The following is a 27,892-nucleotide window of genomic DNA, read 5'->3' as shown; positions in this document are numbered from 1 at the left end:
TTGTCGATTTTCTCGAGATCGGAGAGCAGCCATTCAACCCCACCCTTATTTATAAATCAGGACTATGCACCCTAGCCAGGATCATGTTTTGTCGGGAGAGGGGTAACCATAACATGTCAAGTTTAGGCCCCAATTCGGATGATCGGGATATTCCTGTTCCGGGTTGCGGAGAAGATCATCCATTTACTCCACGAATGCGAGGGGAGTAAAGTTCCAGGATTCGTCGCTTAATAGGATTTGCGGTCTCATGGAGGACACTCAAAGTGCCCACTAGCACCCACTATTTAACCGCCCCTGCAGTGCTGCCAGGAGTCGAGGTACATAAATCGTTTTATGGTTGTCTAGAAACAGGGTTGGATTCTATTAAGAAAGTAACAAAACACAGACGGTGCTTGAGAAAAAATGCGCAGAAGAGGACAGAACCCTTCTATAACAATTATTGGGAAATTTCCTGGTCAAACGAAACTTCTAGTTGTATGGTTGAAGGAAGAACTGATCTTCGAGGGATGACATGTCAGGCGTGTTGTACTGCGAAAATACATCGTAGCCGTTGACATGATCCCAATCACCAGTCAAAAGTTCCATGACAGTATCCAATGGCACCTGCCCATCCGTATTGATTTGATACTGATGGTTCTGTGGTGATGTCTTGACGATTGCCAGGAATAGTTGTTCCAGGAAAGCCTTGGTCTTGTGGCCCACGGGGCTCAGTTGCGCCATATCGTCGCAAACCGCAATGCTAACCTGAACTTGATTGCACCACCTCTGATAGTCGCTGCTTCCAGTGGGCTCAATTGCTAGTGCCATTAATGGTATTAGGCATGCCTGGAACAGGAACCATATTGCGTTCCAGCAGCACATCTTTGTTGCGCGCCACTCGGTCTGGATGCTGAAAATCGATTCCGCTGCTATGTGTCGGCATTTGGAAACAATGGATTGTTCGTTTGGTGAAAGAAACTCAAATTGAATTTTTCTGATGACGGTGTCGAGAAGAAGAGGTCTGTGCAAGAGCAGTCGAATGTTCTGATATCTCCATTTGAGCACTAGCCGTGCATCATGTAGGCCGGGAGTGCTAGGATCGGACAATCGAAGAAACAGTGGGAGGTTTTGAAACCAGGAAACGAGCATACCGTCGTAAACATGTCGTTCTTCATCGCTGAGAACAGACGTAATGAGAAATCTGTCCTGGATCTGATTGATGATCTTACACAGTTGGACATTGTGAATCAGAGGAGAGTGAATTGTTGGCTCCGTCGGTGGAAGCTCGCCAAACTGAATCTTATCAGAAACCTTGGTGGAGTTTCTCAAGAAAATTGTCTCATACCTGGTCATCGAGAATATTTTTCGGTTGGTCAATCAAAGTACCCAGCATGGCAGAGGGCCGCCCTAGTGTGACCGATCCCCATGTATCTAGCACATAGATAGTCCACCAATTTCTGCGTTTCACTTCTTCCCCGAGGATAGCTTTTCCTTCAACATCCGCCGATGCGTGAAGGTGGAGTCCGAGGCCACTTGCGATCCTATAGCACGCGCCTATAACTGCGGACGCCATGTTTGGTCGACTGCGATAATGCAGATACAGTCCTCCCATGAGAACAAGAGCTTGGAGTGTTTCCAAACGACCGCTACCAAAGCTTTCAAGTGATAGGTATTGCTGTGCCAATTGGTAGTATTGCAAATCTTCCTCTGAGTCACCCTGAGAGGTTGCGACGCTTCCCAATGCAAGAACCATGTTGAGAAGGGCAAGCCAAGATCTATCCTGACTACCCTGATTTGTCAAGTATTTGTTGCGAAATTTGGGCTCGTGGATTATAGGAGCAAACACATGGATGTTGGCAAAGTAGGCGTCAATCAGTCGTTGCTCTTCATGGTACGACGAAACCCGGTTAGCTGAAGGCTGGGTTACAATGACCAGTTGACCTTCGATTGGGCTTGTGGTGGACTTTTTCGACAGCATAAACTTTTGCTCCGCGAATTGTCCCGGAACGACATTTTCCAAGGCCCTCAATGCTGCGGCGACAGAGGATATGCCAACGAAAGAAGACTTCCTTTTCTGTGATAATGAAAGCGCATTCACATCGTCTTCGGCAGAGTGCTCAGACCAAGGGGAAGTCTCATCCCATTCGAATATAGACGAATCTTGGCATTGTAGCTGATCAAGTCGAACATTCACTTCTACGTCCGGCACTGATCTAGGTTTTGGTGGAATTGTGGCGTCGGGAGATGCGTCGGAGAAACTATGTTGAACCGTGCTTGGCGAATAGTCACTTTCTGATTTCACCAACTCTAACAAGGCCTCTTTCGAAAGGCCCTTGAGTGACTGAACTGGGGTGTTAGGGAATAAACATTTGACCACTGTTTCGTACTCGTTGGTGGCTCCTGCCTTTTGACTCCTAGTCTCGTCAGCTCCAACGGTTCTTCTAGAATATTTCAAGAAGACCAACTTTCTCCCTCGTCGACGGTACTCGGGGAAGATACATTCGACATTACAGGCAAGACAGCCAGTACAGGGACGCGTCCCAATGCACTTGGTTTTTCGCCGTCGGCATTCCACACAGGCTTTTGCAACAATCGAACGACGTCGATTGGATGGATCTCTTGTCGAGTCGATTCCAACAAAGGTATTGAACATTTTGTTCCTGCTGCCATGCGGCCAAAACGTGTGCGGCAGTTTCCCATTTAAGTGGCTTTGTGGCTTGGTTTTCCATGATGTGACGATATAAAGTAGATGGTCCAGTCTGGGGCCCCGCATGCAAGGCTCGGCGAACCAAGCGAGGTTTTTGGCAAAGAAACACTAGCACGGCGGCGCATTGACCACTTAAATCCCAGGCTATCGAACTCGGTGACTGCTATTGGTTAGTATGTCCTCATGCCCCAGTCAGAGTGACCATGGCGCAGCGCAAGTGCTTAGCATGGAAAGCCAACCCTGGAATTGCTAATGCAACCTTTTGATGCCAGCATGACTAGAAACAAGTTGCTGGGTAAACTATTGGTGCTGACATGAGTTATTATTTGTGCCGAGGTAGTACCCCGGCGTATACTGCTAGAAAGGATTTCAGGCATCGTCACCCCGTCTCTGTTAAACAGATCGGGCTGCACCAGACCTGAAATACTGAATGCACAACTGACACAAAGATGAATAGTCAGCAGTCCTTCGGGGTGTTGATGAAGCGAGAAGCATCTGTGGGGCTTATTCTCCCGAAGACATCGACCCACTGATCGACATTGTTGATGCTTTGTTGAACAAATCGCTTAGGGTGGCTGCTCTTCCCCGCTATTAATTAGCCGGACTTTGCGGTGATATCGGGCAGAAGTCGGGGCCCAGACACCCCTCACTGTTAGACTAAGATGAAAGCGTCTAGAAGGAAATATTAGTGAAACGACATAGTAATGAGCCCTTTCCTGGGCGTCTGAGCGCTGCGTAGAAGTTGATAGTGACATAGTATCCTTGCTCACCGTGAACCGAATCCGAACATTCCATACAGCCTGGCAATCAGCCTCGAGACTGCATATACAAGATGAGCAGGCACCTGCAGGAACTGGCTTGTTGGTGACATCCCATCCTGATCCATGACGGTGATTGCGAAGTCATTTATCATGACAGACAATAATTTCGAAAACAAAGAAACCAAATAGCAAAATAGCAAAATATGCTCCATCATTCCTAAACCCATTTGACTGTTTACTAAGTTCCTGGCACATGAGTTTCACTCACTAGCAGTAATGACGGCCATTTGGACAGAGCCAGCCCGTTCTTACTCAAGTAACACAGCAGATATGTAGTTCACCATGTATATTAATGGTAAGGATAAGATGATCAGTGGCGAAGTCTGATGGGCGAAGAACCCTTTAATCAAACTTCATTTAACTGCCATGGCATTGGTCCCCCACATTTCTTCAGGGCTGCCTAGCGCCAGGGAGAGATTAACGCCCCTGTCAGTCAACGTTTCATTGCAGGAAGACTCAATGTGATAAGAAAGGCGTGTGCTGCTGAATACACTGTTTCCACCATCAGCCTTGTTTTGAATTCATCAAGAACGCCACCTCTTGACTATGCACATTACGTATCTCTTGGCTCTGGCTCCGTCAGCCATTGCGACGGTAGCGACAACCAAAAAGCGCGATGTCAGTAACCCAAAAGTCAAGACAGCTCAAGTGGTCGGCCTTCTGTCTGACTCCACTCTAAACCGTGACTCCTGTGGCTCAGCCAAATTCGGCGATCGTGCGCTATGGGTATGCCGAGACTCGCAGCACTATGGTTCAAACGGCGTCCCGGATTTGCCTCTATTTACAAGCTCCGCCTCTTGGACCGATATTATTCCCGGCGGTGGCACAAACCTCACCATGTACGGGAACAACGACGACATGTCCTTTTACCCCCTTGTGCCCGGAAACTGCAATAGCAACCAGGCCGGGACTTGTGCAAATGGTACCCGGTATCCACTCTGGGCAAACAGCCCACCGCTAGTGACAAGCTCTGAGTCCAATGGGACGACTATTGGATATACATGGATCGATAATAATCATATCTCCGGTTTGACGAATCTCATCGCCGACCCGTCCACCACTCTTTATCGAGTTTCTTATACATCCGGTGACAGCAGCCTTCCTCAAGCAGAGATAGTGAACTCGGCTTTTTGGGCTGAGAATGAGATACCCTACGGGAATTACGGTGGCGTTGTACAAAACGACACCGCGTATATCTGGGGCCAAGCCTCCAATGGTGATGTCGCGTTAGCCCGTGTTCCAGCAGGCAGTGTGGAAGACAAGTCGCAGTATGAGTTTTACGTGAGTGGAGGCTGGACAACTGAGCAACCAGCATTGGGCGACGATTCCGCCACTATAGCCAATGTCAGTGCGGGCGGACAGGGCACATACTATTACTCCGAGTCCTGGCAGTCTTATGTCTGGATTGGACAGCAAAGTGAGTCTGTCTCGGCAGATTTCTACATTACCACAGCCCCTGCACCAGAAGGCCCTTGGATTGAACCTGTGCATTTCTATTCGGGGGTCAATGGGAACTACTCCTTAAGTGCCTATACTCTGCAGGCCAATCCGGTTCTTTCTCCAGCGGATGAAAATATCATTTATTTGACCTATACCAAAACTGATAGTGTGGGAGATAATGTGGCATTGTACACTACTCCTTTGATTCTTGTTGAATGGGAGGATTAATAATGGACAGGTCTTGAAAGGATGAGCACATAGTTATCGATGTCTGTCCTTTGTGGCGGAGTATTTAGCTAGCACAGTTGAGCCTGTATAAGGTAATGATATTGCCAAACGTGGGTATCGTGGACAAAAAAATTGCTACCATCTTAATATCGTTCAATCAGCCACAAGCGGCGCTGGTCCTCTGGCATGGCATTCAAGCGTTCTGTCTCCGCGCGCTTGACAGCCAAATAATTCTGTACAAGTTTCGGACCAATAAGCCCTTGTAGTGCTTCATCGGCTTCGAGAGCCGCGAGACTCTGAGAAATGCTTTTTGGGAGAGTAGTTGTAATCCCAATGGCAGTGCGTTGTGAATGAGAGAGAGTAGACGGATCGACTGAAAGAGAACTTTATTAGCGGGACTTTTTTCAAGGGCAGATTTCGTATTGACAGCGAAAAAGCATGGACAATCATACCGGTACAATCCTGTATCGTCAGAGGCATGTCAGCCTTCAACCCCAAATACCCACCGGCCAAAACAGCTGCAACAGCCAGGTATGGATTTGCCAGACCGTCCAGCGATTTGAACTCCCAGTGTCCCGGGCCGACCTTGCGAACAGGAGTCTCGCGATTTTGGAACCCCCAGGCAACCCATTCAGAGCCAGCCCAGACACCCGATTCCACGCGCTCGTAGCTTGCGTCCTGGGCAAGTGTAAAGGCTACCAGGGCTGGATAGTGAGTGAGGATGCCGGCGAGGAAGGCATCTTGGCGAGTCGGAGGGTCGATAGAGAGATGTGTGTGGGCGGCACTACCTGCATTACCAGGAATTGGCCGCGGATACAGCGTAGCTCGCATACCATTCCGGTCTGCGACAGCTGCAACGACTTGTCTAGCGGCGAAAAGAGCATCGACGACTTTGAGAGGGTTGGCAGGAGGAAGAACGAATTCGAACTGTCCGGGTGCTGATTCGGCGTGGAATTGTTGTAACTCAATGCCCATAGATGCTAACGTGCGCACAATTTCTTCAAGGAGCGGAACCATTCGCCGCGTGTCGGCGGTCATCTGTGACCAGGAGTGGTTGGTTGTTGCTGGTCGGTACTCTGTCGTTCTGCCGGTGGCGTCGTCAGTGGTTGCGGCAGGCAGCAAGAATATTACTTCAATCTCAAAGCCACAAAGAATATCAATTTGATATTCCGCATGTAGCTTGTCGACGATATTCTGCAACGTGGTCCTCGGACATTCGTCCATTGGGTCATTTGTTTCTGAGCGCCAGAAGGTCATGACTGTCGCGCTTGGTGCAGCCGGAGTTGTCATAGCCCCGTTGAGATACAGACTGTCGAGGTCCGGCTCCAAGTAGAACTGTCCAGTGGTTGATCCTCCTGGTGCGACAAAGTCATCCTGTAACATCCAAAATACTGCTATCGAGACACCCACTCGCCGCTGTGATTGAGCGATCCTAGCAAATTCGTGGATTGGAATCATTCGCACACGCACGGTTGCTGTGTAGTCGACCCATTGCATCCAGATGTATTCAACATTTGGGTGGGTGTGCAGGAATTGATCGAATTTGTTGGAGATAAGTGGTAACTCGGGCTCTTTTGCCAGAGATAACTGGGACGTCTTGCCGGGAGAGTACTGGGGTGTTTGCTTCAGTCCGTAGAGGCTGTTGGAGTTGTTGAAGAGAATGTCGGCAGCGGCTGTCATGGCTTGAGAAATAGTGTAATCCCTATTCTGGACATAGTCCACAAGAACCTGCAAGGCAGAAATATGAGCACCCATCGTTAAACAATCAGCAAATCTTTGCCACTTACTGTTTCCAGGGCCTGGCGGAACTGCCGGTTGGCCAGCCAGAAGGTCTCTGGGTGGAAATGGCCGTCTGTGCTCCAAAGAAGACGGCTAGTTGGTGTAATCTCCAGGCTTTCGCGTAAAATCCTCTCCTGTGCCTCGCGACTGACCATGGGAAAGACCTCACCCAGATCAAGGTACACGTTGGGATACACGCAGGCCAGATAACCTGCATCCCGCGTGTAGGGATACGCAGAGTGCAGTAGCACAATGTCAGCATCAGGATACTGCGCAATAAGCGGTTGCAAGTACGCCGGATTGGCTTTGAGAAGGTTGATATCATTGTCTCCCAAGCCCGTGTGGAATTGCAATGGCTTAACAACGCCGCTTCTTTTGCGGAATGTGATAGCCTTCAGTGTCTGTTGAACCAGCCAGTCACTCAGTGGCTTATCTTCGACCCGATATCCTGACTTGGTAGTACCCGAATCAAGAGTGCGAACCAGCGAGGCAGCCAATGTGGCGTCGTCGGAAGAATAAGGGTCGACATCCAGGCCTGTCCGATAGCAAACGACAGACTTAAATCCAACGACGGCTGGGTCTTCCATTGCTTCAGACAAAGCATTTTGGAATTGCTGACGGAAAATGCTCCAGACCGTTTCGCCAGGCTTGCGCTCACCACTGCCAAGTTCGCGGATAAGAGAAGCCGCCACGGCTTCGATGCGGACGATACGTTTTGTTTTTGAAATAGTAAAACGATCATGCCAGTCGAAGGGCTCAACGTCCTCGTCGGTTAAGAGATCGTCCAGCAAAAGCATGTGCGTTCCCTCTAAGCACCGGCGGACCAATCCGTCATAGTCGTGCTTTATCGACTGCTCCCTAGCCGACAGGATGTCCGCCCAGCCTTCACAGGGTCTGCCATAGAGCTCGGCCAATTGGCTTGTTCCCCGAATTAATGGCAGCGATGTATGAGAATTTTGCAAGGCCCGACCGTGAGCTTCGGACGTAATGGCTTCGAGAGGATAGCTGTCATAGTCCGTGGCTAATTCGCGGTCTAAAAGATTGTGGGCATGGTTGTCGATGAGCGGATGGGACCGCACTAGATGCCGCAGGAAGTCTAGGGAGGCCATTATTGTGTGAAATGGATGGAGGAAGAGGCAAGAACAGGATATCGATCTACGGGTCCAAGCGTGCTTCCCGAACCAGTTTTGCTCCACTGACAAATCGTCAACTTCTGATAGGAGAATTTGGTAGCCTGCTCCGGAGGATTTGCCTCGTCTTAGCTCCGGCCTCGGGGACATCGACTTAGTTACTACTACATGACTGACTTTTAAAATAATCCTTCCTGTTTGAAATATTAGTAGAATTCACGTTGGACGAACGCTCTTCAGATATGTCCGTGCGTCGCCAATCATACCGGACGCGGCAGTCTCCAGGAGTTCTCCACTGTTGGTCATATTCGGTAGAGCTCCGCTGTCAAGGCTTTTTCACAAGAGCGATCGATCGCTCTGAGCCCGCTTGGATAAACCGAACCCGCTATTTCGAAACTACCATTATTCATGAAACAGGAGGGTCAGCGAAACCCACAAATCACCACTAGGAGCGCAAGCAGCTATGTATTTAGCAGTGCATGCTATGCAGAATGAGGGGGAATGATTAAAATTGCAACTCCTTAAATTGGCATCCAAAGGTCACTTGATTCGATTCCCTTCAATTCAAGAATTGATTTTAGGAATATATCTCCAGCAATAGGCAGGTAATAGAACTAGCGGGCTATCTAGCATTGATTATCAAATGTCATTCTAATCGAGTATGCTCTCTCTGTAAATAGCCCGCGACGGGCCCCATTCTCGAGCCGACGACATAAGTGAAATCAGGTATCTGGACAAGCTCCAGTAATCCATTCTTGGCTTATAAGGCAACTTTAATAGGAATGTAGAACATATATGTCACCAAACGGTAAGTTATCCAGCCTAAAAATTCAAAATGGCAACCTACCACCTTATTAGGGGGTAAGGTTCAACGTTAGCACCTTAAAGTCTTCAAGTTAAGATTTTATTGGTGGAAACGTAGGGTAATTTCTATCATTCTGGCGAAGGAATCTGGACTGTGTCCAGCCGTGAATAAAACAGCCAGCCAATTGACTGAAAGATTATTTGCACCTTTGGATACCGCACCAGCTATAGAGTCCGCAAAGGATGTTCGACTAGCATAAGTGGCACTTAGGGTCGTTTTACTTGCACACGCTCCCCGTGCGACTTTGTATTATCGTAGAATGTAGTGTACCTTTCTTTTCCCTGTGTACCTTGCGTCATCTCGAGTTGTCATGTAATTACAGCTGCTGGATCAATGGCATATTGATTAATAAATAGGAAGTTGACGTTCACCTTTCTTGTTTTCCTCCCTTCAGATCCCGAGCTATCCTCTCCTGTTCTAATGATGGGGTGCTTTCCAAAATTTCGTGGCATGTTGCTCACCCTCTGTCTGGTCCTACGGTTGGCGACTGCAACTCAAGGACTCCTCGTCCGTCATGACAACTCCTTCCAGCCCAACCATATTCTCCGAGTGAGTGTTAAAATTTATGACCAAGCATGCATGGAACGATACTCAGTCCTGGTGAACGGTTCCTCTCCCGGCCCCGAGTTGCGTCTCCAGGAAGGCAAAGTGAGCTGGATCCGTGTTTACAACGACATGAAGGATGTGAATGTTACAATTGTACTTGACAGGATTCCCTCCCTAAGCTATACAAAGACGCTCACAATGATAACAGCATTGGCATGGTCTTTCGGCTTTTACCGCACCTTTCTCCGATGGTACTCCCATGGCCAGCCAATGGCCTATCGCCCCTGGCCACTTCTTTGACTACGAAGTCCGCCCTGAGGTCGGTTATGCTGGCACATACTTCTACCATTCACATGTTGGCTTTCAGGCCGTCACTGCCGCAGGCGCACTTATTGTGGAATCGGCCCAACCTTCGCCATACAAGTACGACGAAGAGCGCATCATTGTTTTGTCGGACTTCTTTACGAAGACGGACGAGGAGATCCAGGACGGCCTCCTCTCAACCAACTTCTCATGGAGTGGAGAGACTAGCGCCGTCTTGGTGAACGGCCAAGGCCGACTGACCACCAATGCTACTGGTTCGTGCAAGCTGGCTGCTATCAGCGTCGAACCCGGGAAGACTTATCGCCTGCGATTCATCGGGGGAACGGCCCTGTCTTTTGTCTCTTTGGCCATCGACAGCCACCACCTGTCCGAGATTATCGAAGCGGATGGTCATTACACCAAGCCAGTGAAGACGAGTTACTTGCAGATTTCCAGCGGTCAACGGTATAGTGTGCTTTTGACGGCCAAGACCGAGGCCGAGTTGCAAAAGGCGAAGTCCCGACAATTCTACTTCCAGCTGACCACCCTGGGCCGGCCAACTGTCCTGACAGCATTTGCAGTTTTGGAATACCCATCTCCTATCGCGCCTGATTTGACGACTGTGCCTGTCATCCCTCCCCTGCCTGTCGCGAACATCACTTATGGCTGGATGGACTACGCTTTGGAGCCGTACTACCCAGATCTAGACTTCCCAACTGCCGCGGAAGTAACCCGGCGTATTATCATCAACGTTCACCAAAACGTTAGTTCTCATATCGTCTGGCTCCAGAGCGGGTACGACTGGATGGCGAGCTTTCCCATGTCACCATACCTGGTCGATGTATACAACGGTAAACTGAATCTCGACGCCTCATACGAGCGGGCAATTGCTAGTGGCTACGGATTTGACAATAAAACCCGCCTCTTCCCAGCCAAGATGAATGAAGTCCTCGAGATCGTCTGGCAGAACCAAGGTGGTGTTACTACGGGCGATATTGAGAACCACCCTTTCCATGGACACGGGAGACATTTCTATGACATCGGCGGTGGCGATGGGTTGTACAACTCGACAGAGAACGAGAAGCGGTTGAACGGAACTCGTCCGGTGACTCGGGACACGACCGTGCTATACGCGTATAGAACCGAAACGACGGCACTCACGCCGTCAGGCTGGAGGGCTTGGCGAGTTCGGGTTACGGATGCCGGCGTGTGGATGATGCATTGCCATATTCTTCAGCACATGGTGATGGGAATGCAGACTGTTTTTGCCTTCGGTGATCAGACGGCTATTAGAGCGCAGTCAGGCCCAGTGGACAATGGCTATCTGACATATGGGGGCTCAGCGTACGGGAATGCCACCTATTATCCACTTGTACAGCATTTTTTTGATGTGCTTGAACAAACAGATTTACCTGTTTGATTACCTATTGTTTTTCACTGTCATAGTTACGATATTGACAATTTATAGCCATTAGTATCACTACACTAGGTTTCAATTGAATTTTCATTTAGTTCGACTTCGCCACTACCCGCGGGACTACCCGTTTCTTGGCGGGTAATGAATGGGTGGGGCTACCTACCCGTCTCTAGGTAATGGGTAGGCGTGAAACTCCCGCAGGTAGAGCAACAGTGCAAACATGAAGAACATCCTGACTCACACATATTTTATGCAGCTTCGAGCTGTATTTAAAAGTGCTTGGCTTACAGATAGGCTTTTGGATTTAAACGAGTAAGATATGAAATAAGCTCAAAGTTGAGAGGAATACATTCTAGATTCTAGAAATGGCCAATATTCCATAAATCGATCAGTAGCCTCATTATGTAGAAAAATAATTTGCTCGATATTCAAATTCTGGGCTCTATACTATAGATTCCTAGGTGTTCGATAATGCCTAGTCTATAGCTAGACAGTGCTTAAGGGCTCAAAGTAATCTATAAAGCTTTGACGATATCGATTAACCTATCTAGACTCTCAGAAATTCCCTGCAAAAAGAAAATGGAGCTTATTCTGTGGTGCAAGTACTGCCGCAATTATAAAGAGATCTCTCGGGATGTCATCAGTTTTGCTATAGTATTCGGAAAGTTTTGCTTTACCATCACTCTTCTGGTATTCTATATGCCGCATCACTAAAGTCTATTATAGCATCAGGGATCAGGCAAGTATTTCACTCTACTAAGAGTGACCAGTTAACATCGTGTAACAAGAATGTCAAGGCATTACTAGAAAAATCCATGGATGTCGCGACTGCAATCGTCGATATGTTATGATGAACCAAAACAGCTGTAAATAACAGTAATTTAGACGCACTCCATTCTCAAGGCAACGGAATAAACGAAATCAGGTGTCTGGATATGTTCTAGTAACCTATTATTGGCTTATTAAGGAACTTCGATGGGAATGTAGGACTTATGTGGACAAACGGTAAGTTATCCAGCCTAAAAATTCAAAATGGCAACCTACTACTCCACAAGTGTCAAGGTTTAACGCTAGCATTTAAAAGTCTTTCTTTACATTTTATTGGTGGGCGATTTCTGTCATTTTGACGAAGGAATTTGGACCATGTACAGCTGTGAACAAAAGAGCCAGCCAATTGACAGAAAGACCATATGACATTCCTTTCTCTGCATGATATTCCCATTCTCTGCTTCACAGTCTCATTCTCTACTAGACATTCCCATTCTTTGCTTGATCTAGTCCTTGCCAAATGTAGTCTGTAATAAGAGCATCACAAAATGTATAAGGCTGAACGGGTTAAGACATAGCTTCCGATTGGCTAACACGCCAGTACTTGAATGTCTGAGCGATATAGGGCAAGCTAAGGTATCTCTGAAGCTCCTTTCCTAAGTAGTACTTACCACCTCAAACCATATAAAAGCTGGTTCTCTTCTATCGAATTCACTTATTCACACTGATCAATTCCTACTTTCCACATAGTGCCTTGATCGACATCATTTGAAAGCTGCGATAGTAGCTATGGCGATATCTCTCCCCCCTGGTTTCCAGATCGAGCCAGTTCAGTTCGTATCTGGAGTGCCAGCGCCTACAATAGCATCGCCGCTGGGTTTGCTCGAAAACTTCAGTGAAAGCTTTACTGGGCGAGGCCTCAACACAGTCTTTCGCCCGAACAACGGGACACCGGACGCGACACAATTTCCTCGCGACAACATCTTGGAGCTGAATTTGATAAATGACACAATAACGTTCTCCGAATCATTTGGCGCCGTGCCCAACCGCGGGTTGATGTCGCAAAACGGCATCTTTCTCAATGGTATATCTTATATACAGGCTGTCAATGACGTGACAAATGTGAAAACCGGGAGGGCCGATGGTCCTGCCACTGGTATTCACTTTGAGACTGGACTGTGGATGAACGTCCCGGCCACGAACAATACTCCCGTTCTTGGCGACTCGCTCGTCCGCATGGCGTCCATTCCACACGGCACAACTATCAATGCTCAATGCCTAGCGCCTACTAGGATTTTCAAAGGTCCACCCGATATCCCAAAAGCCAATTTGTCGCCATTCCCTTCAGGCGGTGGCGACCCAGTGCCGCTTAAAAGCCTCAATGCCTCGCACATCTCCGAATTCAGACTCCCACATGATCTCTCGAAGTTCATTGCTGCTGGAACCATTACCCAAGACATACTAGATGATCCAAATACCGTTTTGCGCGAAGCCATCGAAGGACAGAATATTACACATCATATCGTCTTTACGGTGTCCACGGCACCTTTAGCTCCGGAGTTCGGTGGTGGAACGGCGAACATCGCATTCTTAGAAGGCAACGCCGCCTCATCGACTCCAAATGCCAACGTAATGTCAATGAATGCAACCTTCTGGATCGAGACAGTGCAATATGAGCTCGAAGTTCCGATCTTCAAGCCCGGACAAGCGCCTATAAAAATGTCCCCGGCTTCACGACCAGACAAGCCCGCGCCTGTGTTCGTCCTCAGCCCACCGCATGAAATCACGGCACCCAAGAGGATCAATGTCACTTCAATACAGATTCAGTATTCTCAGGTAATATTAATGATATTCGACCAGTTGGCCTGGCCGCACGTATCAGTATCTACGCTGATTCCGTCTCAGCCGGTATCAGTGCCAGACTCAGTCTGGAGTTGAGAGGCAACTGAAGCTGCGATACATGTGTTCCATGTGTTCCATGTGTTCCATGTGTTCCATGTGTTCCATGTGTTCCATGTGTTCCATTTGTGATGATCGTTGAATATTAGTGTTTCGCTACTTGTTAATGGGATTTTTCTCTTCGTTAAATAGTGATGCTTTCTCTGGCCCTTTGAACCCTTGATCGTATGCTCGAGTGTTGCTACATGTGTGACTAGTACTTCACCATGCTAAATCTAGCGCCGATAAGGCCGAATTCTCGCCGTGAACATAAAATTTAGGTCAACTGTAACCTCCTATGCGATATTGGAGCATAGGTAACCAATAGGGAAAATCCGACTTTGGGTAATGGCCACAACGGCCTTTTTGAGCCAAAGAAAGTGTTACAATATGGCAATAAGAGCCCGATTCTTAGCAAGGGTAGCCGGCTAAGATTCGAAGAAAACTGAGAGAGGCCACGTAAAAGTTCGATCGTTGCTTTAAGTCATATCTTCTTTCCATCAGTGTGTTAGGAGGTATAGTTCCCCGCGTTCCTCAATAAATTCTACAGCAGAGAGCGATCGCCGATGATGCCATTCGGGAAGACTAGATCCGTGTCTGATGGCAGACAGAGTTTGAGAAGGAGTCACCGTGGCATCCGGAATGTTAGTTATTGACGAGAAATGCTTACAGTTCATTATGGCTGCATTCGAGGATTCCGCGTACAGTACGCGTACTTGGGGACTAAAGGTGGTGTATGTTGTGAGGAGGGGTGGTTTTCTGGGGACGGGGGAATTTACAGGTCCTCGTTTTACATAAACAAGAAATTTGAATTAATTTGATCGGAAGAAGACTATATGAGCTTGAAAATAATACCATCCTCAATACTGGCCCTCGATCGTCAAGGTGCCTGTTTTGGTAACCAAATACTCGTTGACAGCCACCTCCTTGCCGCTCTCCTTCCCGTATCCAGACTCCTTTATACCACCGAAGGGCGACTCGGCAGCCGATTGGTTCCCTGCATAGATCTTGTCATTTTTGTTTTTTTCTTAAGCCTTCGTAAGAACCTACCTGTGTTCATCCCAATCATTCCGGCCTCCAGGTTCTCCAGCAGTCGCCACATGCGATCGATGTTCTTCGTGAAGGCATAGCTGGCCAGCCCCATGCTAGTGTCATTGGCCAATTTAACCGCCTGCTCCTCCGTCTCAAACCGATACAGCGCCGCGATGGGCGCAAATGATTCCTCCCGCGAGATGAGCATATCGTCTGTCATTCCAGACAGAATGGTCGGTTCGAAGAAATATCCTGAGCTCGAGGTCAACGGCTTGCCACCCAGCAAAACATCTGCTCCACGCCGGCGAGCGTCCTCGACATGAGCATTGGCCTTTTCGATACTGCGCGGCGTGGTCAACGGGCCCATTGTTGTGCCCGCCTTGGCGCCATGGCCGACTACCAGGGCTGCGGTCCTCTCCTTGAGCAGCGCGGCGAACTTGTCATAGATGCCGGCTTGTACATACACCCGATTTGCAGTGATACAGGCCTGCCCGGCATGACGCCACTTAAGAGCCATGAGCTGGTCGATCGCTTGGTCGAGATTGGCATCGTCAAACACCAGGAAAGGACAGTTCCCTCCGAGTTCAAGTGTCAATTTCTTCAGACCCTGCGCACAGTGGGAGGCGACCAGCTTGCCGACGCGTGTAGACCCGGTGAAAGTGACTTTTTTAACCAGTGGGTGCTTGCACAGCGCCTCGCTCAGCGGTGGTGTGTTGTCTAGATCGGTAGTGATCACATTAAACACGCCGGACGGAATCCCCGCACGCTTTGCCAATTCTGCCAGCACCAGTGCCGAAATAGGCGTCTCCGGACTCGGCTTGACTACCATAGTGCACCCTGCCGCCATAGCCGCACCGGCCTTGCGGAGTACCATTGCCACGGGGAAATTCCACGGCACCAGTGCGGCAGCCACTCCGATCGGCTGCTTGATAGTGAAGAGCCTCCGGTTCGGAGCAGCTGGCACCGACACGCTGCCCTGGATACGCTCCGCTTCGCCCGCAAACCACCACAGGAATCCTATCGAATAGTCAAGTTCTCCATACGCCTCGGCCAACGGCTTGCCGGTCTCGTGTGTAACGATTTGCGCAAGGTCATCGCGTGCCTCGACAGTCAGGTCATGCCATTTCATCAACCACTTGGCACGCTGGCGCGGGCTGGCCTTACGGAACTGCTCAAAGGCTGCGTGCGCTGTTTCCACGGCGGTGTCCACATCCTCTGCGGAGTTATTTGGGCAGCTAGCCCATGCCTTATCTGTGCCCGGGTCTGTAGGGTCTGTTAGTTTCGGTTTCCCCTTACAGTTCGCAGTTCATACCAAGCACCTCGAAGCGCTGCCCACTCTTCGCTTGCACCCATTGATTCCCGACAAAGGAGTCAAAGTGGAGCAGACTGGGATCGGCGAGCTGGTTGAAATGAGCATCAGCGGCTGAAATGATAATCGGACATCTGGCCGAATTATTGCCCCGCAGTTCACTGACGTACCTTGAACGGCAGCTGATACTGGGTCGTCATGGTCAAGATGTGGTGGATGAAGAGGAGGAAACCCGAGAAGGTGGGGTTTTTATATTCAAGTGGGGGAACCGTGGTTCAACATCACCTCGGTAGATCATCCCCATGCCGCGTTGCTTCCCAAGCAGCCGATTCGGCTACTCCGGCATTTATATAATCAAGACTATCCATACTCGCCATTTTTCTATAGTTGAAGCTTGGGGTATCACTCGAGGTTGTTGAGGGTTTCATCGAGTACGGTCGGTTTGTAGGTGCTTTGATGGAGGCATGTCGTCGGTCGATCAAGGTCTTTGTTGGCCCACCCTGGATTGTTTTCTGGGCCACTACGGATGAAGATGGCGGCAAAAGGATCAAATGGCTATGACTATACATAAATATGTAGTAACCGCCCTGAAATCCTCGGTGTTGCCGGAAAATTTCAAATCCACCAGAGACCCGTCGTGAAAGATTCGAAGCTATAGTACAACATCCAGATAGAGTTGTTCAAGAGAGCACAACACTAATGAGCAGAAAATAGCTGAGAAGTTCTCATGAACCATACCGGCAGTTGACCCCACGTCAATGCGACCTCCCATCTTGAAAGGCTACGGATTCAGATACTACTACTACACGGAGCACGTTTCTGATTATCATCCGTTGCCTCTGCTGAAACACCGTAGTTTCGGATTTGTTTGAGATTATTTACTAAGGGTTTTAAGAAAATCATTTGTGATGCCGCGATGTGGACAGTCGAGATCTGTTCCGACCTACACTCATCAACAAGGTATCCGAAGAAAGTTGGTGTTGCATAGCCAACAACCAGCTTCTAATACACAACGAGGGCCAAAAAAACAAAAATAGCTACAACGAAATTCTTGGCATGGGAATTTCCTTATTGGGGTAGTTCAGACTCCATACATAGTGGATATGCAATCCTGCGCCCACCACTTACGTCCCGGAACCGTGTTGGGGGCAATTTGGTCCAATCTGCAACGACACGACACCATCTGGATATTCGATCCCCAGAGATCGGCCACTTTGGCCCGTCATATAGGACTCCCCAGGGAATCTCGCGCAACATGAATGGATTTGCCTCTCCACTTGTCCTTCCCACCTGAATCCGTTCTTTTTTCCAAACAACATGCATATCCACATACTCCTTTCTAGCCTATGTTTCTTCGCCTCTATCAGTTCCGCGGCCTATACGTTGCAAGACGACTATGGGGATACCGACTCATTCTTTGACAAATTCGATTTCTGGAGCCAGCCTGACCCAAGCGCCGGCTTCGTCAAGTATCTAGACCAGCGAAGCGCCCGGTCTACTGGCTTGATCTCTGCTGATGGCGGCTCCGTCTATATCGGCGTTGACAACTCGTCGACCACTACGACGGGTCGCTCTAGCGTGCGTATTTCGAGCAAAAATCGGTACACTAAGAGCCTCTTCATCCTAGACCTCGCGCATATGCCCGCCAGCACTTGCGGCTCATGGCCTGCCTTGTAAGTTGAGTCGAGGATTAACACATGCAAAAACACTGATGAACGATATAGTTGGCTCCTAGGCTCTGGCGTCGACCCCGTTAATGGCGAGATCGATATCATCGAAGGCGTTGATCGGTCGCATACCAACTCAATGACCCTACACGCCACGCGTGGGTGCACAATAAATAACTCTAGCTTCACTGGGAAGCTTACTACTAGCGATTGCTACGACCATGCAAAGGGGCAGGGCCTGGATGACGGCTGCGGCATCTCCAATCCAGATACACGGTCCTTCGGCACAGGGTTCAACGAGATCGGAGGTGGTGTCTACGCCACGGTGTGGACTTCCGAGGGTATCAGCATCTGGTTCTTTGGCCGTGACACCGGTATCCCCTCTGATATTACGAAGGGCACACCGGACCCGTCTACATGGGGTCTTCCTGCCGGTCGGTTTGCCGGAGACTGCGACTTTGACGCACACTTCAAGAACATGACGATGGTTAGTTCCCTCCTTCCCACGTCATAGAACGACAATACTAACCAAAACAGATCTTTAACATTGACTTCTGCTCCGCCTGGGCTCGCGGGGTCTTTGATAGAGACCCCGTGTGCTCTAAACTGGCAGATAGTTGCCGAGACTACGTCGGCAAGAACCCAACGGCCTTTGGGCAGACTTACTGGGGCATCAATGGTCTCAAGGTCTACAAGAACAGCGCCGACCAGGATAGCGATGATGCCAATTGTGATGCTAAAACAGTCTGCGACCACCATCTGCACTCTCCCAAGCAACTCAACGCCCCACCGTCCGCCATGCGCGCCAGGTCCCGCCGCAACCGGGTGAACTACTTCAAATAGAATTTTTTTCTTTTTTCAACAGGTGATGGATGAGATCTAGGGTCTTCACTCTGCTTTCCTTTCTGTTCAATATTCTTAGAGGTTCTGGGTTGGTCTTTTTATGGCTATCCTTTTTTGGGCTAGGGACTTCTGTATACCGAGGTAAACGGCTTAGATCGATGGGTCTTGACATTTGTTTGTAAATAAGTAGCAACCTCTTTTTTGCATTTGAAATCAAAGAATCTAAGCATCTGTTATTTGCGGTCCGTAAATAATCCATCAGTTCTTCTCTTGGCGGATCCCCACATGCGGGGGCAAATCGGACTTGGTCCGATTGATGATACCTCCTCAGCCTCCCTGCTTCTTTCAACTTCCCCAACCATGTCTCCCTCTACCCACAATAAATCCTACAGCATTGCCTCCATCCCCGCAGACGGTATCGGCCCCGAGGTCATCGCCGCCGGGATCGAAACCCTCCAGGCCCTCGCACGGACCCTGCAGTCCTTCGAACTGCAGTTCCACCACTATGACTGGAGTTCCGAGACGTATCGAAAGACGGGGAAATATATCCCCGACGGTGGCCTCGATGAGCTGAAGAAACATGACGCAATCTTGTTTGGAGCGGTCGGAGCACCGGGTGAGTCCACACCGAAGAGAGCACGCCAGACTCCAGATACTAAGACCCTTCCCTAGATGTCCCGGACCACATCTCCCTCTGGGGTCTCCGACTGGCCATCTGCCAACCGTTCCAACAATACGCCAACGTGCGTCCTACGCGGATCCTTCGCGGCACCGAATCCCCGCTCCGACGCTGCGATCCAGGCGACCTGGATTGGGTGATCATCCGCGAAAACAGTGAAGGCGAGTACGCCGGTCAGGGCGGACGATCCCACCGCGGGTTTCCGTGGGAGATCGCCACCGAGACAGCAATCTTTTCGCGGCATGGAGTGGAGCGTATCATGCGGTTTGCATTCGAGACGGCGCAGAAGCGACCGCGGAAGCATCTGACGGTGGTATCGAAGAGCAATGCGCAGCGCAATGGGATGGTGCTCTGGGATGAGGTTGCAGTCGAGATTGCGCGCGAGTTTCCCGATGTGCAGGTGGATAAGATGCTGGTGGATGCGATGACGACGCGGATGGTGCTGAAACCGAAATCGATCGATACGATTGTGGCGTCCAATCTGGTTGGTTCATCCCTGCTCGCCAAGAGATACTTAATATTCTTATTTGGTTTCTGGACGCTTCATTGACTACCCGAACTAACCTTTCTCTAGCATGCTGATATCCTCTCCGATCTGGCCGCCGCCCTCGCCGGGTCTATTGGCATTGCACCCACCTCCAATCTGGATCCGACTCGCCAGCACCCCAGTATGTTCGAGCCGATTCATGGCTCTGCATTTGACATTACTGGCAAGGGGGTTGCCAATCCCGTGGCGACGTTCTGGACCGCGGCAGAGATGCTTGACTGGCTTGGAGAGAAGGACGCCGCCCGGCAGCTGATGCAATGCGTCGAGACTGTGTGCGAAGGGGGCGTACTCACTCCAGATCTAGGTGGAACGGCGACTACGAAGGATGTGACGGCGGCGGTTGTGGCCGAGATTCGGAAGTTGCCGAGCTCGTGAGGGCTGACGATCAGTTTATTTGATTGTAATTTAAGGTAGAATGATGATGATAATCCAATTTTCTCACGAAGCAATTTACTGCAGAGGCCGGCCCCTCCGAGGAAAACTGCACCTCTTGTCTATAGATGCGCAGTATAAGCTCCTCCGTCGGACCAAAGCGTACAAAATCACCTGAAATCGGCAAATTCTTTCAGGCACCAACCTAGACAAAGCTTCGTCATCGCTTTCCCAATCGCGAATATTTCGATGGATGCTGGTTGGTGGAGGGCTAGAGATCGACGGGCGACTATTGGATCCCCCCTCCGTCAGGTCGCAGCACTATGTCTCGGAGCACGGCGACCGTTACATGAGCTTTCTCCACATGTGATAATCATCAAAATAAATATGACGTGGAGCGTTCCGATCTAGATTCCCATCGACAAGAATCATGTCGCTCAATCGGCTTCTTCTCTGCACGGGCAGTGTCCTGGCCAGCGCGCTGGGAGGTACGATGCCTCGAGAATCCTAAGGATAATGTTTTCTGACCAATTGATCATCCACAGCTCATGCCAGCCTCAACACGGTCCCCACGATTCCATTCTTTGAGGCCGGAGGCAGTTACTCGCTGTCGCACCTGACGGACATTGTCGTCGATTCCCGGTATGCGAACTCAGTCGACCACACTGGCGAGACCTGGATCCCTCCGACCCTGCAGCAGTTTGCAGCAACCTTCCAGGCAGATCTCCAGTCGGTCTTTGGGCTGGACGTGCAGTTGTCTCATGGCACAAAGCGCAAAGCCAATGCGATCTTCGTTACCTTGACCAACCAAACGGGATTCCATGATGCTGCTGGTCAGTGGACGTCCGAAGGATATGCCTTGACGGTGGATGATAATGGAGTGGTTGTCGCCGGTGCCAGCCCTCTCGGTGCCTGGTGGGGAACACGATCGGTGATCCAGGCCGCGGTGGAAGGGAAGTCGTCGCTAGCCAAGGGATCGGGGGTGGATGCGCCTGGTTGGCGCACTCGGGGTGTCATGGTAAGTTACTTGGTGATATCTGGTTTCTGGGTAAGTCGGATTAACTCACACGGTACATCAGCTCGATGCCGGTCGACACTACTATCCCCCAGATTTCCTAGTCGAGATGTGCTCGTACCTGTCGTTCTTCAAGCAGAATACATTCCATGTGCATCTCAGCGACAATATCTATAACAATGTCGACCTATACTCAAGGGAGCGCAGCTTGCATGATACTTACGCCGCAATTCGCCTCTGGTCCGACGACCCGGCAGTCGCCGGCCTGAACAAGCGTGCCAACGAGTCGTACACTCGCGAAGAATTTGACGACATTCAGAACCAGTGCGCGCAACGGGGTGTCACCATCATTCCCGAGATTGAGGCTCCAGGCCATGCTCTTGTGATCGTACAATGGAAACCCGAACTCGGACTGGGAGATCTGAGCATGTTGAACATCAGCCATCCAGACACGATCCCAACCATGAAGACGATCTGGAAGACGTTTTTGCCGTGGTTCCACAGCAAGACGGTGCACATTGGCGCCGACGAATACAACAGCAGCCTGATTTCGGACTACACGTATTTCGTGAACACGATGAACGACTTCATCCGCACCGAGTCGTCGGGTAAAAAGGCCATGCGCATTTGGGGCACCTTCACTCCCAAGGAAGGTTGTAACGTCTCGAAATCGGTATCCTACCAACACTGGGATACTAGTGCTGACCGCCCCTACTGGGACTACATCCAGAATGGGTACAATGTGCTCAACTCCGACGACTACTTGTATCTCGTTGGGGGATGGTCTGGCTCATTCCCGCAGGTGCTCGACCAGAACCAGATCTTTGACGACCCATACGGCAAGCCATACTCGCCCCCGACATTTGACACGTCCCTGATTGGGGACAATCCGGCGAGAAAAAATCCTCGTACACTCGGACATCTCGCCGCTCTGTGGAATGACTATGGTCCCAACTCAACCACCGTCCTACAGGCGTACTACTCTTGGCGCGATTCCCTGCCCGCACTAGCTGATAAGCAATGGGGAGGCAACATCACCGCGACAGCGTATAACAATGTTTTTGCTAAGTTGCACGCCGCAGTGCCAGGGCAAAATCTTGATCGGAGTATCCCCAGCAAGAACCAGACCATCCTGCACTATGCCTTTGAACAAGACAACGCGAAGACGGTGAGAGACCATTCAGGCAATGGTTACGACGGCACCGTCCACGGATGCAAGATCCGCAACGGCCAAGTCCACTTTGAAAATGGCTGCTACGTCGAAACACCTCTGGGCAGCAAGGGACGAGACTATACGCTCTCATTTTACGTGAAGCCCACGAACAACGTGCCAGGCACTTTATTCGCCGGTCCAGACTCCACCTTCGTCAATGGCAACGGCACCATCTCCAACATTACTCTGATCAGTGGCGGAAATCCCTATTCGCTCAACTACACTCTGCCTCTGAATGCCTGGACTGGCGTGAATCTCATCGGCAAGGGCACGAACACGATCATGACTGTCGCGAATGCGGGCGACTCGTCTAAAACTATGGTGTTCAATACGAGGATCGGGGTTAATGGCGAGAGCTTTGTGTGGGCGCCTATTGCCGTTGAGGCGCCGTTGCATCGTATTGGAGAGGGATTTACCGGGTTGATGAAGGATATTATCTTGACCGATGGATCGCTGTACTAGAATATAGACAGGGACAGAGCTTTTGGGAATGCAACACGTATATACAGCCAGCCAGTCCAAATATTATATGTTCGAATCCAAATTACGGTGCAGTCTAGTAACCGTCTCACAAATCCAGGCATTCCACTAACCGCCTTCTTCGGTAATCCTCCCGATGACTTTCCACTAGACCGAGATAGAAATGTAATGGTGCAGGGCGGCAGCTATCTTATCAACTGTCCGATGCCGTGCGCCGGCCCCACTCCTCAACTTCACTTGTTCAGCCTTGCGTCGACAACTCTTGAAACAAGAGCAGTCGCCGCAGCACGCCAGGGAGGACTCTGCCCCACATGTCTTGAGATTGCCCATTGAAGTCCTGCTGATAATCCTTGACCCCCTCAGTCGGACTGACCAGGTCAACCTGGCGCGGTCCTGTCAACGGTTATATAAACAGATCATTCCCATGTTCTATATTTCAATCGACACTCCATGCTATTGTGTAGATCTCCCCCAGGCCCTGGCAAATACTCTTCTCCTCCATCCAGAGCGAGCACATTCCGTCCGCCATCTAAAAGTGGGCAAATTGAAGTTCGGCCGCAAGCCAGAGTCCTACATACAGCACCGCCATGAGTACTATGAGTCTGTCAAGACCAAGAAAAGTCTCACGGATGCTGTCGGCTGATTGAATCATCGAGATTGGGAGAAGACATAATGGCTCGAAGACCTGGAAGGCTGGCCCGATCTCAACGTTTACCAACATCGCGATGCCTGGCTAGCTGTTTTGCTGTATCTTGTGACCAACATCCGAACGCTCGAACTATTCTGGGGCGGCACGGGTACCCGGTATCGTACGGGGTGCTTCAACGAGCAGCTCAACGCTCGAAACCTTCCGGCTCGCATCAACCATTCCCGTTTTTTTACACAGCCTGCATCAAAATGACCGCCGTCACAGGCCAGTGTTTCTCGCTGGCGCGCCTGGCCCCTTTTTTCCAATTTATCTCTATGTGTACATTCAAGGGCCGGCTGATGACAGACGGTAACATCATACACAACATGCTCCCGGTAAACAGCTCCCGCATCACACACCTGGAAATAGAACAAAGCAGCAGCGAAACCGGGTTTATCGATCTGATCGCACCTTGCACAAATCTGAAAGTCTTTGAACATACAAGTCAAGACGAGTACTTGATCTACGATAACGACTATCGCCGATAATTTTGCCATTTCTGGCCAGAAGCTTTCATCAGAACTCTGGAGAAGAAGAGAGATACCCTGGATGTGGTATATCTCTCCCTCGTTAGCCCAGCGAAAAGCTTCAGAAACAATTACACAGGATGTACGAGGATAATAGGAGGTATCAAGGCCAGTCCTGAAAAGTAGCGCTCCCTTGATGTCAATCTGAAAGCCCGGCAGCTCTCTTTCTACTCGAACCCCTTGTGGCTTTTCTAGTCGCCCCGAAGAGTCAAGGGTTGCAAAATAGCCCTACTATGACATCTCAGTTCTCTCGTCCCACCAACCATGAAAGAGGACAGGGAGAGGGCTGGGAGATGAATCACTCGAATTGATGCCGCTTCACGCGGCATTTTTCCATTGGACAAAGGAATTCCGCCTTGTCATATATCTCCGCGGCCAACTGATAGGTTCATCCATCCGGCCACTAGACTTCTTTGTTTGTCAATCGATGGACAAATTTTCGGGCATATCATATTTGTATTCGCATCTACAGCGACAGTCGTGCCACTTACATCGAGCAGGAAATCATTAATTAGTCCCCTACGTAATGTTCTAGTCGAGAATAAACCGTTTCCCTACATTTTCTTGCTTCCTTATGTCAACTGCTCTAAAAATTCGTATATTCACTACAGTCAGTCCATTGCCTACACTGTATCAACCCCGTGGGCCGTTTAAACAATGCATTTGAACCTAAAATGCCAATCAGTTTTGCATAATGTTTGTCAAAGTAGCGGTGAAAGATGCTTGGACAAATAATAGTTTATACTTTCGTATGGGTGTGTGTAACCATGTAGCAGATATGGCTCGGTTAAAATGCCCTCGCCCCCGCGTTCAAACCCAAAACTAGGAGTATGCCCACCGTTTTCTGCTCTATTCCCTCAGAATGCTTGGGCGTTCACATTTTTGCGGCTCTCAGCATACTAACCCTCGTCCGCAAAGTTAAATCAACAGAGCACGAGATTTCAAAATGTCATCAAATAAATCCTTCCTAGTCAGTCTTCACATCCGATACTTCATCGAGCATCCAGATCTAACGCGGCCCGGTAAATATATCTCCATGAAGTTGCGTGTTTCACTCAATATACCAGACAGAGATGAACAATCAGACGACGTTACATAGGATGACATTCCACTCTGAACAGAATACTTGCAGCTGGGCGACATACCGAATCCTTGCAGCTAGGTCACCCGACCCTCGTACAACATAATGCTAGGTAAAAAAGTATCGCATGTACGTTACGGGTTTTCGGGTATAAGAAAGGCAGACACTACCTGATATTTCAAGAATCAGTTCGTGTACCATTTTGATCTACTTATTCGGCCCAAGCGTCCATATCAAGCTCTCGTACCTTACCTGACCGACAGGCGTTCTACCCTAAAGAAGTAGATCCTTAATAACTAACAAACATGTCTAAGCTTTCCACTTTTATGATCCTTCTCTACGGTACATAAACACTACTACTAGTAGTTCTCTACAGCCTATACTTACTTGGTCATGTTAGGCATCATCACCGCCGTTTCTGCCAGCCTACCGGCTGAGGGCTCTAGTATCTTACAGTGTACGGAATGGTGCATCAAAAATAAGCTGGGCCTAACTTGCGAGCTCGAGGCCGCTCTTAGGAGAGGCCTCTGTTATCAATGCGGCCCTTTGAAGACAGTCGCCTCAGAACAGCTTTGTAATAGTAAATGCGTGGATTCTTCTACAGACCCAAACAACTGTGGGAAATGTGGAAGTCAAGTGAGCCTAATACTCCTATCGACTGCTTTCTGTTTACTATTGTCTATTCTTACTAATTTGAATATTGCCACGTAGTGTCCGGCTGTGCAGACTTGTGTGTCGGGTACCTGCTCTTGTCCAAGCGGCCAGACACTTTGTGGCACTGGCGCTGCCGCTAAATGCGTAAATTCTTCTACAGACCCAAGCAACTGTGGGACATGTGGAAATCAAGTGAGCCTAATAACTATCGACCGCTTTCTGTCTACTATTGTCTACCCTTACTAATTTGAATATTGTTACGTAGTGTCTGGATGTGCAGACATGCGTGTTGGGTACCTGCAAATGTCCAAGCGGCCAGACACTTTGTGGCACAGGGGCTGCCGCTAAATGCGTAAATTCTTCTACAGACCCAAGCAACTGTGGGACATGTGGAAATCAAGTGAGCCTAATATTCCTATCGATTGCGATCTATCTACTATTGTCTACCCTTACTAATTTGTTATTGCCACATAGTGTCCGGCTGTGCAGACTTGCGTGTCGGGTACCTGCGCATGTCCAAGCGGCCAGACACTATGTGGCACTGGCGCTGCCGCTAAATGCGTAAATTCTTCTACAGACCCAAGCAACTGTGGGTCATGTGGACACCAAGTGAGCCTGATACTCCTATTAACTACGATCTGTCTTCCCTTGCTAATAAACATTGCCACGTAGTGTATAGGTGGGCAGACTTGCGTGTCGGGTACCTGCTCATGTCCAAGCGGCCAGACACTATGTGGCAGTGGCGCTGCCGCTATATGCGTGAAATCTTCTACAGATCCAAGCAACTGTGGGACGTGTGGACACCAAGTGAGCCTAATACTACGACGATCTGTCCACCCTTGCTAATAAACATTGCCACGTAGTGTATAGGTGGGCAGACTTGCGTGTTAGGCACCTGCACATGTCCAAGCGGCCAGACACTTTGTGGCACAGGGGCTGCCGCTAAATGCGTAAAAACTCCTACAGATCCAAGCAACTGTGGGACATGTGGACACCAAGTGAGCCTAATACTCCTAACTACGATCTGTCTTCCCTTGCTAATAAACATTGCCACGTAGTGTGCGGATGGGCTGACTTGCGTGTCGGGTACCTGCACTTGTTCAACCGGACAGGCAATATGTGGCACCGGCGATGCCGCTATATGTGTAAGTTATCATCCCGAGGCGACGCAAGTTTTTTATTGTTCTTCTGGCTCTGATTATTGTCCGACCGATAGTGTGCGGCTGGCCAATCTTGCACTGGCAACGGCATTTGCACGACATTCCAGAAATGCTCAGCTCTCCCTGGGATATGTGGCCAGAGAACTACCGAGTGTACACTCGCCAGTAGCGCCTGCGACTGTGCTTCTACATCAGAGGGGACCTTATGCGTTGACATAAGCATAACTTGTGCCGATGCCACTAGCTGCTCTACTAGTTCAGATTGTCAGCCTGGTTACGTGTGTGGTTCGACTCGCTGCTGTTCTGCGCCAATCTGTCTGAACGCCGTCCAGTGTGCACTTCCAGACACTCCATCAAGGATCTTCAGAAGGAGGGTGTAACGGCCAGCGCCGTCTCAGAATCACGTTCAACACGTGCCAACCCTCTTCTATCTTGGTACCCACCCTTGTCGTCTCAGAATCACGTTCAACACGTTCCAACCCTCTTCTACCTTGGTACCCACCCCTTAGCTAGTTTCCTCTTTCGTCAATTGCAACCGGCCTCACTATATTGAACCGAAGTAGTCTCTCTCAGCTCTTCACAGGTATATACACGATGAACTGAATCAACATAATGTAATCAAAATAAAGTGATTATAGGCAGGGTATATAAAAAAATTTGAGGTTGCGACGTGACGCGCCTATCTGACCTTCCGAACAAGGAGA

The 27,892-nt window shown here is 49.6% G+C and overlaps 11 protein-coding genes across 11 annotated transcripts; 6 read left to right on the top strand and 5 right to left on the bottom strand.

Annotated features, from left to right (window-relative positions):
* Positions 1-468: 468 nt before the first annotated feature.
* Positions 469-2,632, bottom strand: N7474_005935 (uncharacterized protein; the record flags this gene model as incomplete). The annotated part of the gene is made up of 2 exons (XM_057197350.1): positions 469-1,272; positions 1,325-2,632. The coding sequence occupies 2 exons, from the start codon at positions 2,630-2,632 to the stop codon at positions 469-471; spliced, it is 2,112 nt and encodes a 703-aa protein (XP_057054746.1).
* A 1,421-nt stretch (positions 2,633-4,053) lies between these two features.
* Positions 4,054-5,175, top strand: N7474_005934 (uncharacterized protein; the record flags this gene model as incomplete). Its single annotated transcript, XM_057197349.1, has 1 exon — positions 4,054-5,175. One exon carries the CDS (start codon positions 4,054-4,056, stop codon positions 5,173-5,175), a length of 1,122 nt encoding a protein of 373 aa, XP_057054745.1.
* A 270-nt stretch (positions 5,176-5,445) lies between these two features.
* N7474_005933 (uncharacterized protein) lies at positions 5,446-6,855 on the bottom strand (the record flags this gene model as incomplete). Its single annotated transcript, XM_057197348.1, has 1 exon — positions 5,446-6,855. The coding sequence occupies one exon, from the start codon at positions 6,853-6,855 to the stop codon at positions 5,446-5,448; it is 1,410 nt and encodes a 469-aa protein (XP_057054744.1).
* Positions 6,856-6,932: 77 nt separating this feature from the next.
* On the bottom strand, positions 6,933-8,063 carry N7474_005932 (uncharacterized protein; the record flags this gene model as incomplete). The annotated part of the gene is made up of 1 exon (XM_057197347.1): positions 6,933-8,063. The coding sequence occupies one exon, from the start codon at positions 8,061-8,063 to the stop codon at positions 6,933-6,935; it is 1,131 nt and encodes a 376-aa protein (XP_057054743.1).
* Positions 8,064-9,369: 1,306 nt separating this feature from the next.
* N7474_005931 (uncharacterized protein) lies at positions 9,370-11,218 on the top strand (the record flags this gene model as incomplete). Its single annotated transcript, XM_057197346.1, has 2 exons — positions 9,370-9,648; positions 9,704-11,218. 2 exons carry the CDS (start codon positions 9,370-9,372, stop codon positions 11,216-11,218), a joined length of 1,794 nt encoding a protein of 597 aa, XP_057054742.1.
* A 1,554-nt stretch (positions 11,219-12,772) lies between these two features.
* N7474_005930 (uncharacterized protein) lies at positions 12,773-13,921 on the top strand (the record flags this gene model as incomplete). The annotated part of the gene is made up of 1 exon (XM_057197345.1): positions 12,773-13,921. The coding sequence occupies one exon, from the start codon at positions 12,773-12,775 to the stop codon at positions 13,919-13,921; it is 1,149 nt and encodes a 382-aa protein (XP_057054741.1).
* An 860-nt stretch (positions 13,922-14,781) lies between these two features.
* Positions 14,782-16,462, bottom strand: N7474_005929 (NAD-dependent succinate-semialdehyde dehydrogenase; the record flags this gene model as incomplete). Its single annotated transcript, XM_057197344.1, has 4 exons — positions 14,782-14,918; positions 14,972-16,216; positions 16,266-16,353; positions 16,433-16,462. 4 exons carry the CDS (start codon positions 16,460-16,462, stop codon positions 14,782-14,784), a joined length of 1,500 nt encoding a protein of 499 aa, XP_057054740.1.
* Positions 16,463-17,579: 1,117 nt separating this feature from the next.
* Positions 17,580-18,772, top strand: N7474_005928 (glycoside hydrolase family 16 protein; the record flags this gene model as incomplete). Its single annotated transcript, XM_057197343.1, has 3 exons — positions 17,580-17,935; positions 17,987-18,416; positions 18,467-18,772. 3 exons carry the CDS (start codon positions 17,580-17,582, stop codon positions 18,770-18,772), a joined length of 1,092 nt encoding a protein of 363 aa, XP_057054739.1.
* A 360-nt stretch (positions 18,773-19,132) lies between these two features.
* Positions 19,133-20,373, top strand: N7474_005927 (uncharacterized protein; the record flags this gene model as incomplete). Its single annotated transcript, XM_057197342.1, has 3 exons — positions 19,133-19,388; positions 19,445-19,935; positions 20,026-20,373. The coding sequence occupies 3 exons, from the start codon at positions 19,133-19,135 to the stop codon at positions 20,371-20,373; spliced, it is 1,095 nt and encodes a 364-aa protein (XP_057054738.1).
* Positions 20,374-20,800: 427 nt separating this feature from the next.
* N7474_005926 (beta-N-acetylhexosaminidase) lies at positions 20,801-23,060 on the top strand (the record flags this gene model as incomplete). The annotated part of the gene is made up of 3 exons (XM_057197341.1): positions 20,801-20,858; positions 20,916-21,388; positions 21,450-23,060. 3 exons carry the CDS (start codon positions 20,801-20,803, stop codon positions 23,058-23,060), a joined length of 2,142 nt encoding a protein of 713 aa, XP_057054737.1.
* Positions 23,061-23,319: 259 nt separating this feature from the next.
* Positions 23,320-27,542, bottom strand: N7474_005925 (uncharacterized protein; the record flags this gene model as incomplete). The annotated part of the gene is made up of 2 exons (XM_057197340.1): positions 23,320-23,471; positions 27,467-27,542. 2 exons carry the CDS (start codon positions 27,540-27,542, stop codon positions 23,320-23,322), a joined length of 228 nt encoding a protein of 75 aa, XP_057054736.1.
* Positions 27,543-27,892: the final 350 nt, after the last annotated feature.

This window comes from Penicillium riverlandense, assembly GCF_028828495.1.
Source record: "Penicillium riverlandense strain IBT 135883 chromosome Unknown utg000003l_segment0_segment0, whole genome shotgun sequence".
In the NCBI taxonomy this organism is placed as follows: domain Eukaryota; kingdom Fungi; phylum Ascomycota; class Eurotiomycetes; order Eurotiales; family Aspergillaceae; genus Penicillium; species Penicillium riverlandense.
This window is presented reverse-complemented; position numbering and strand designations above follow the sequence as displayed.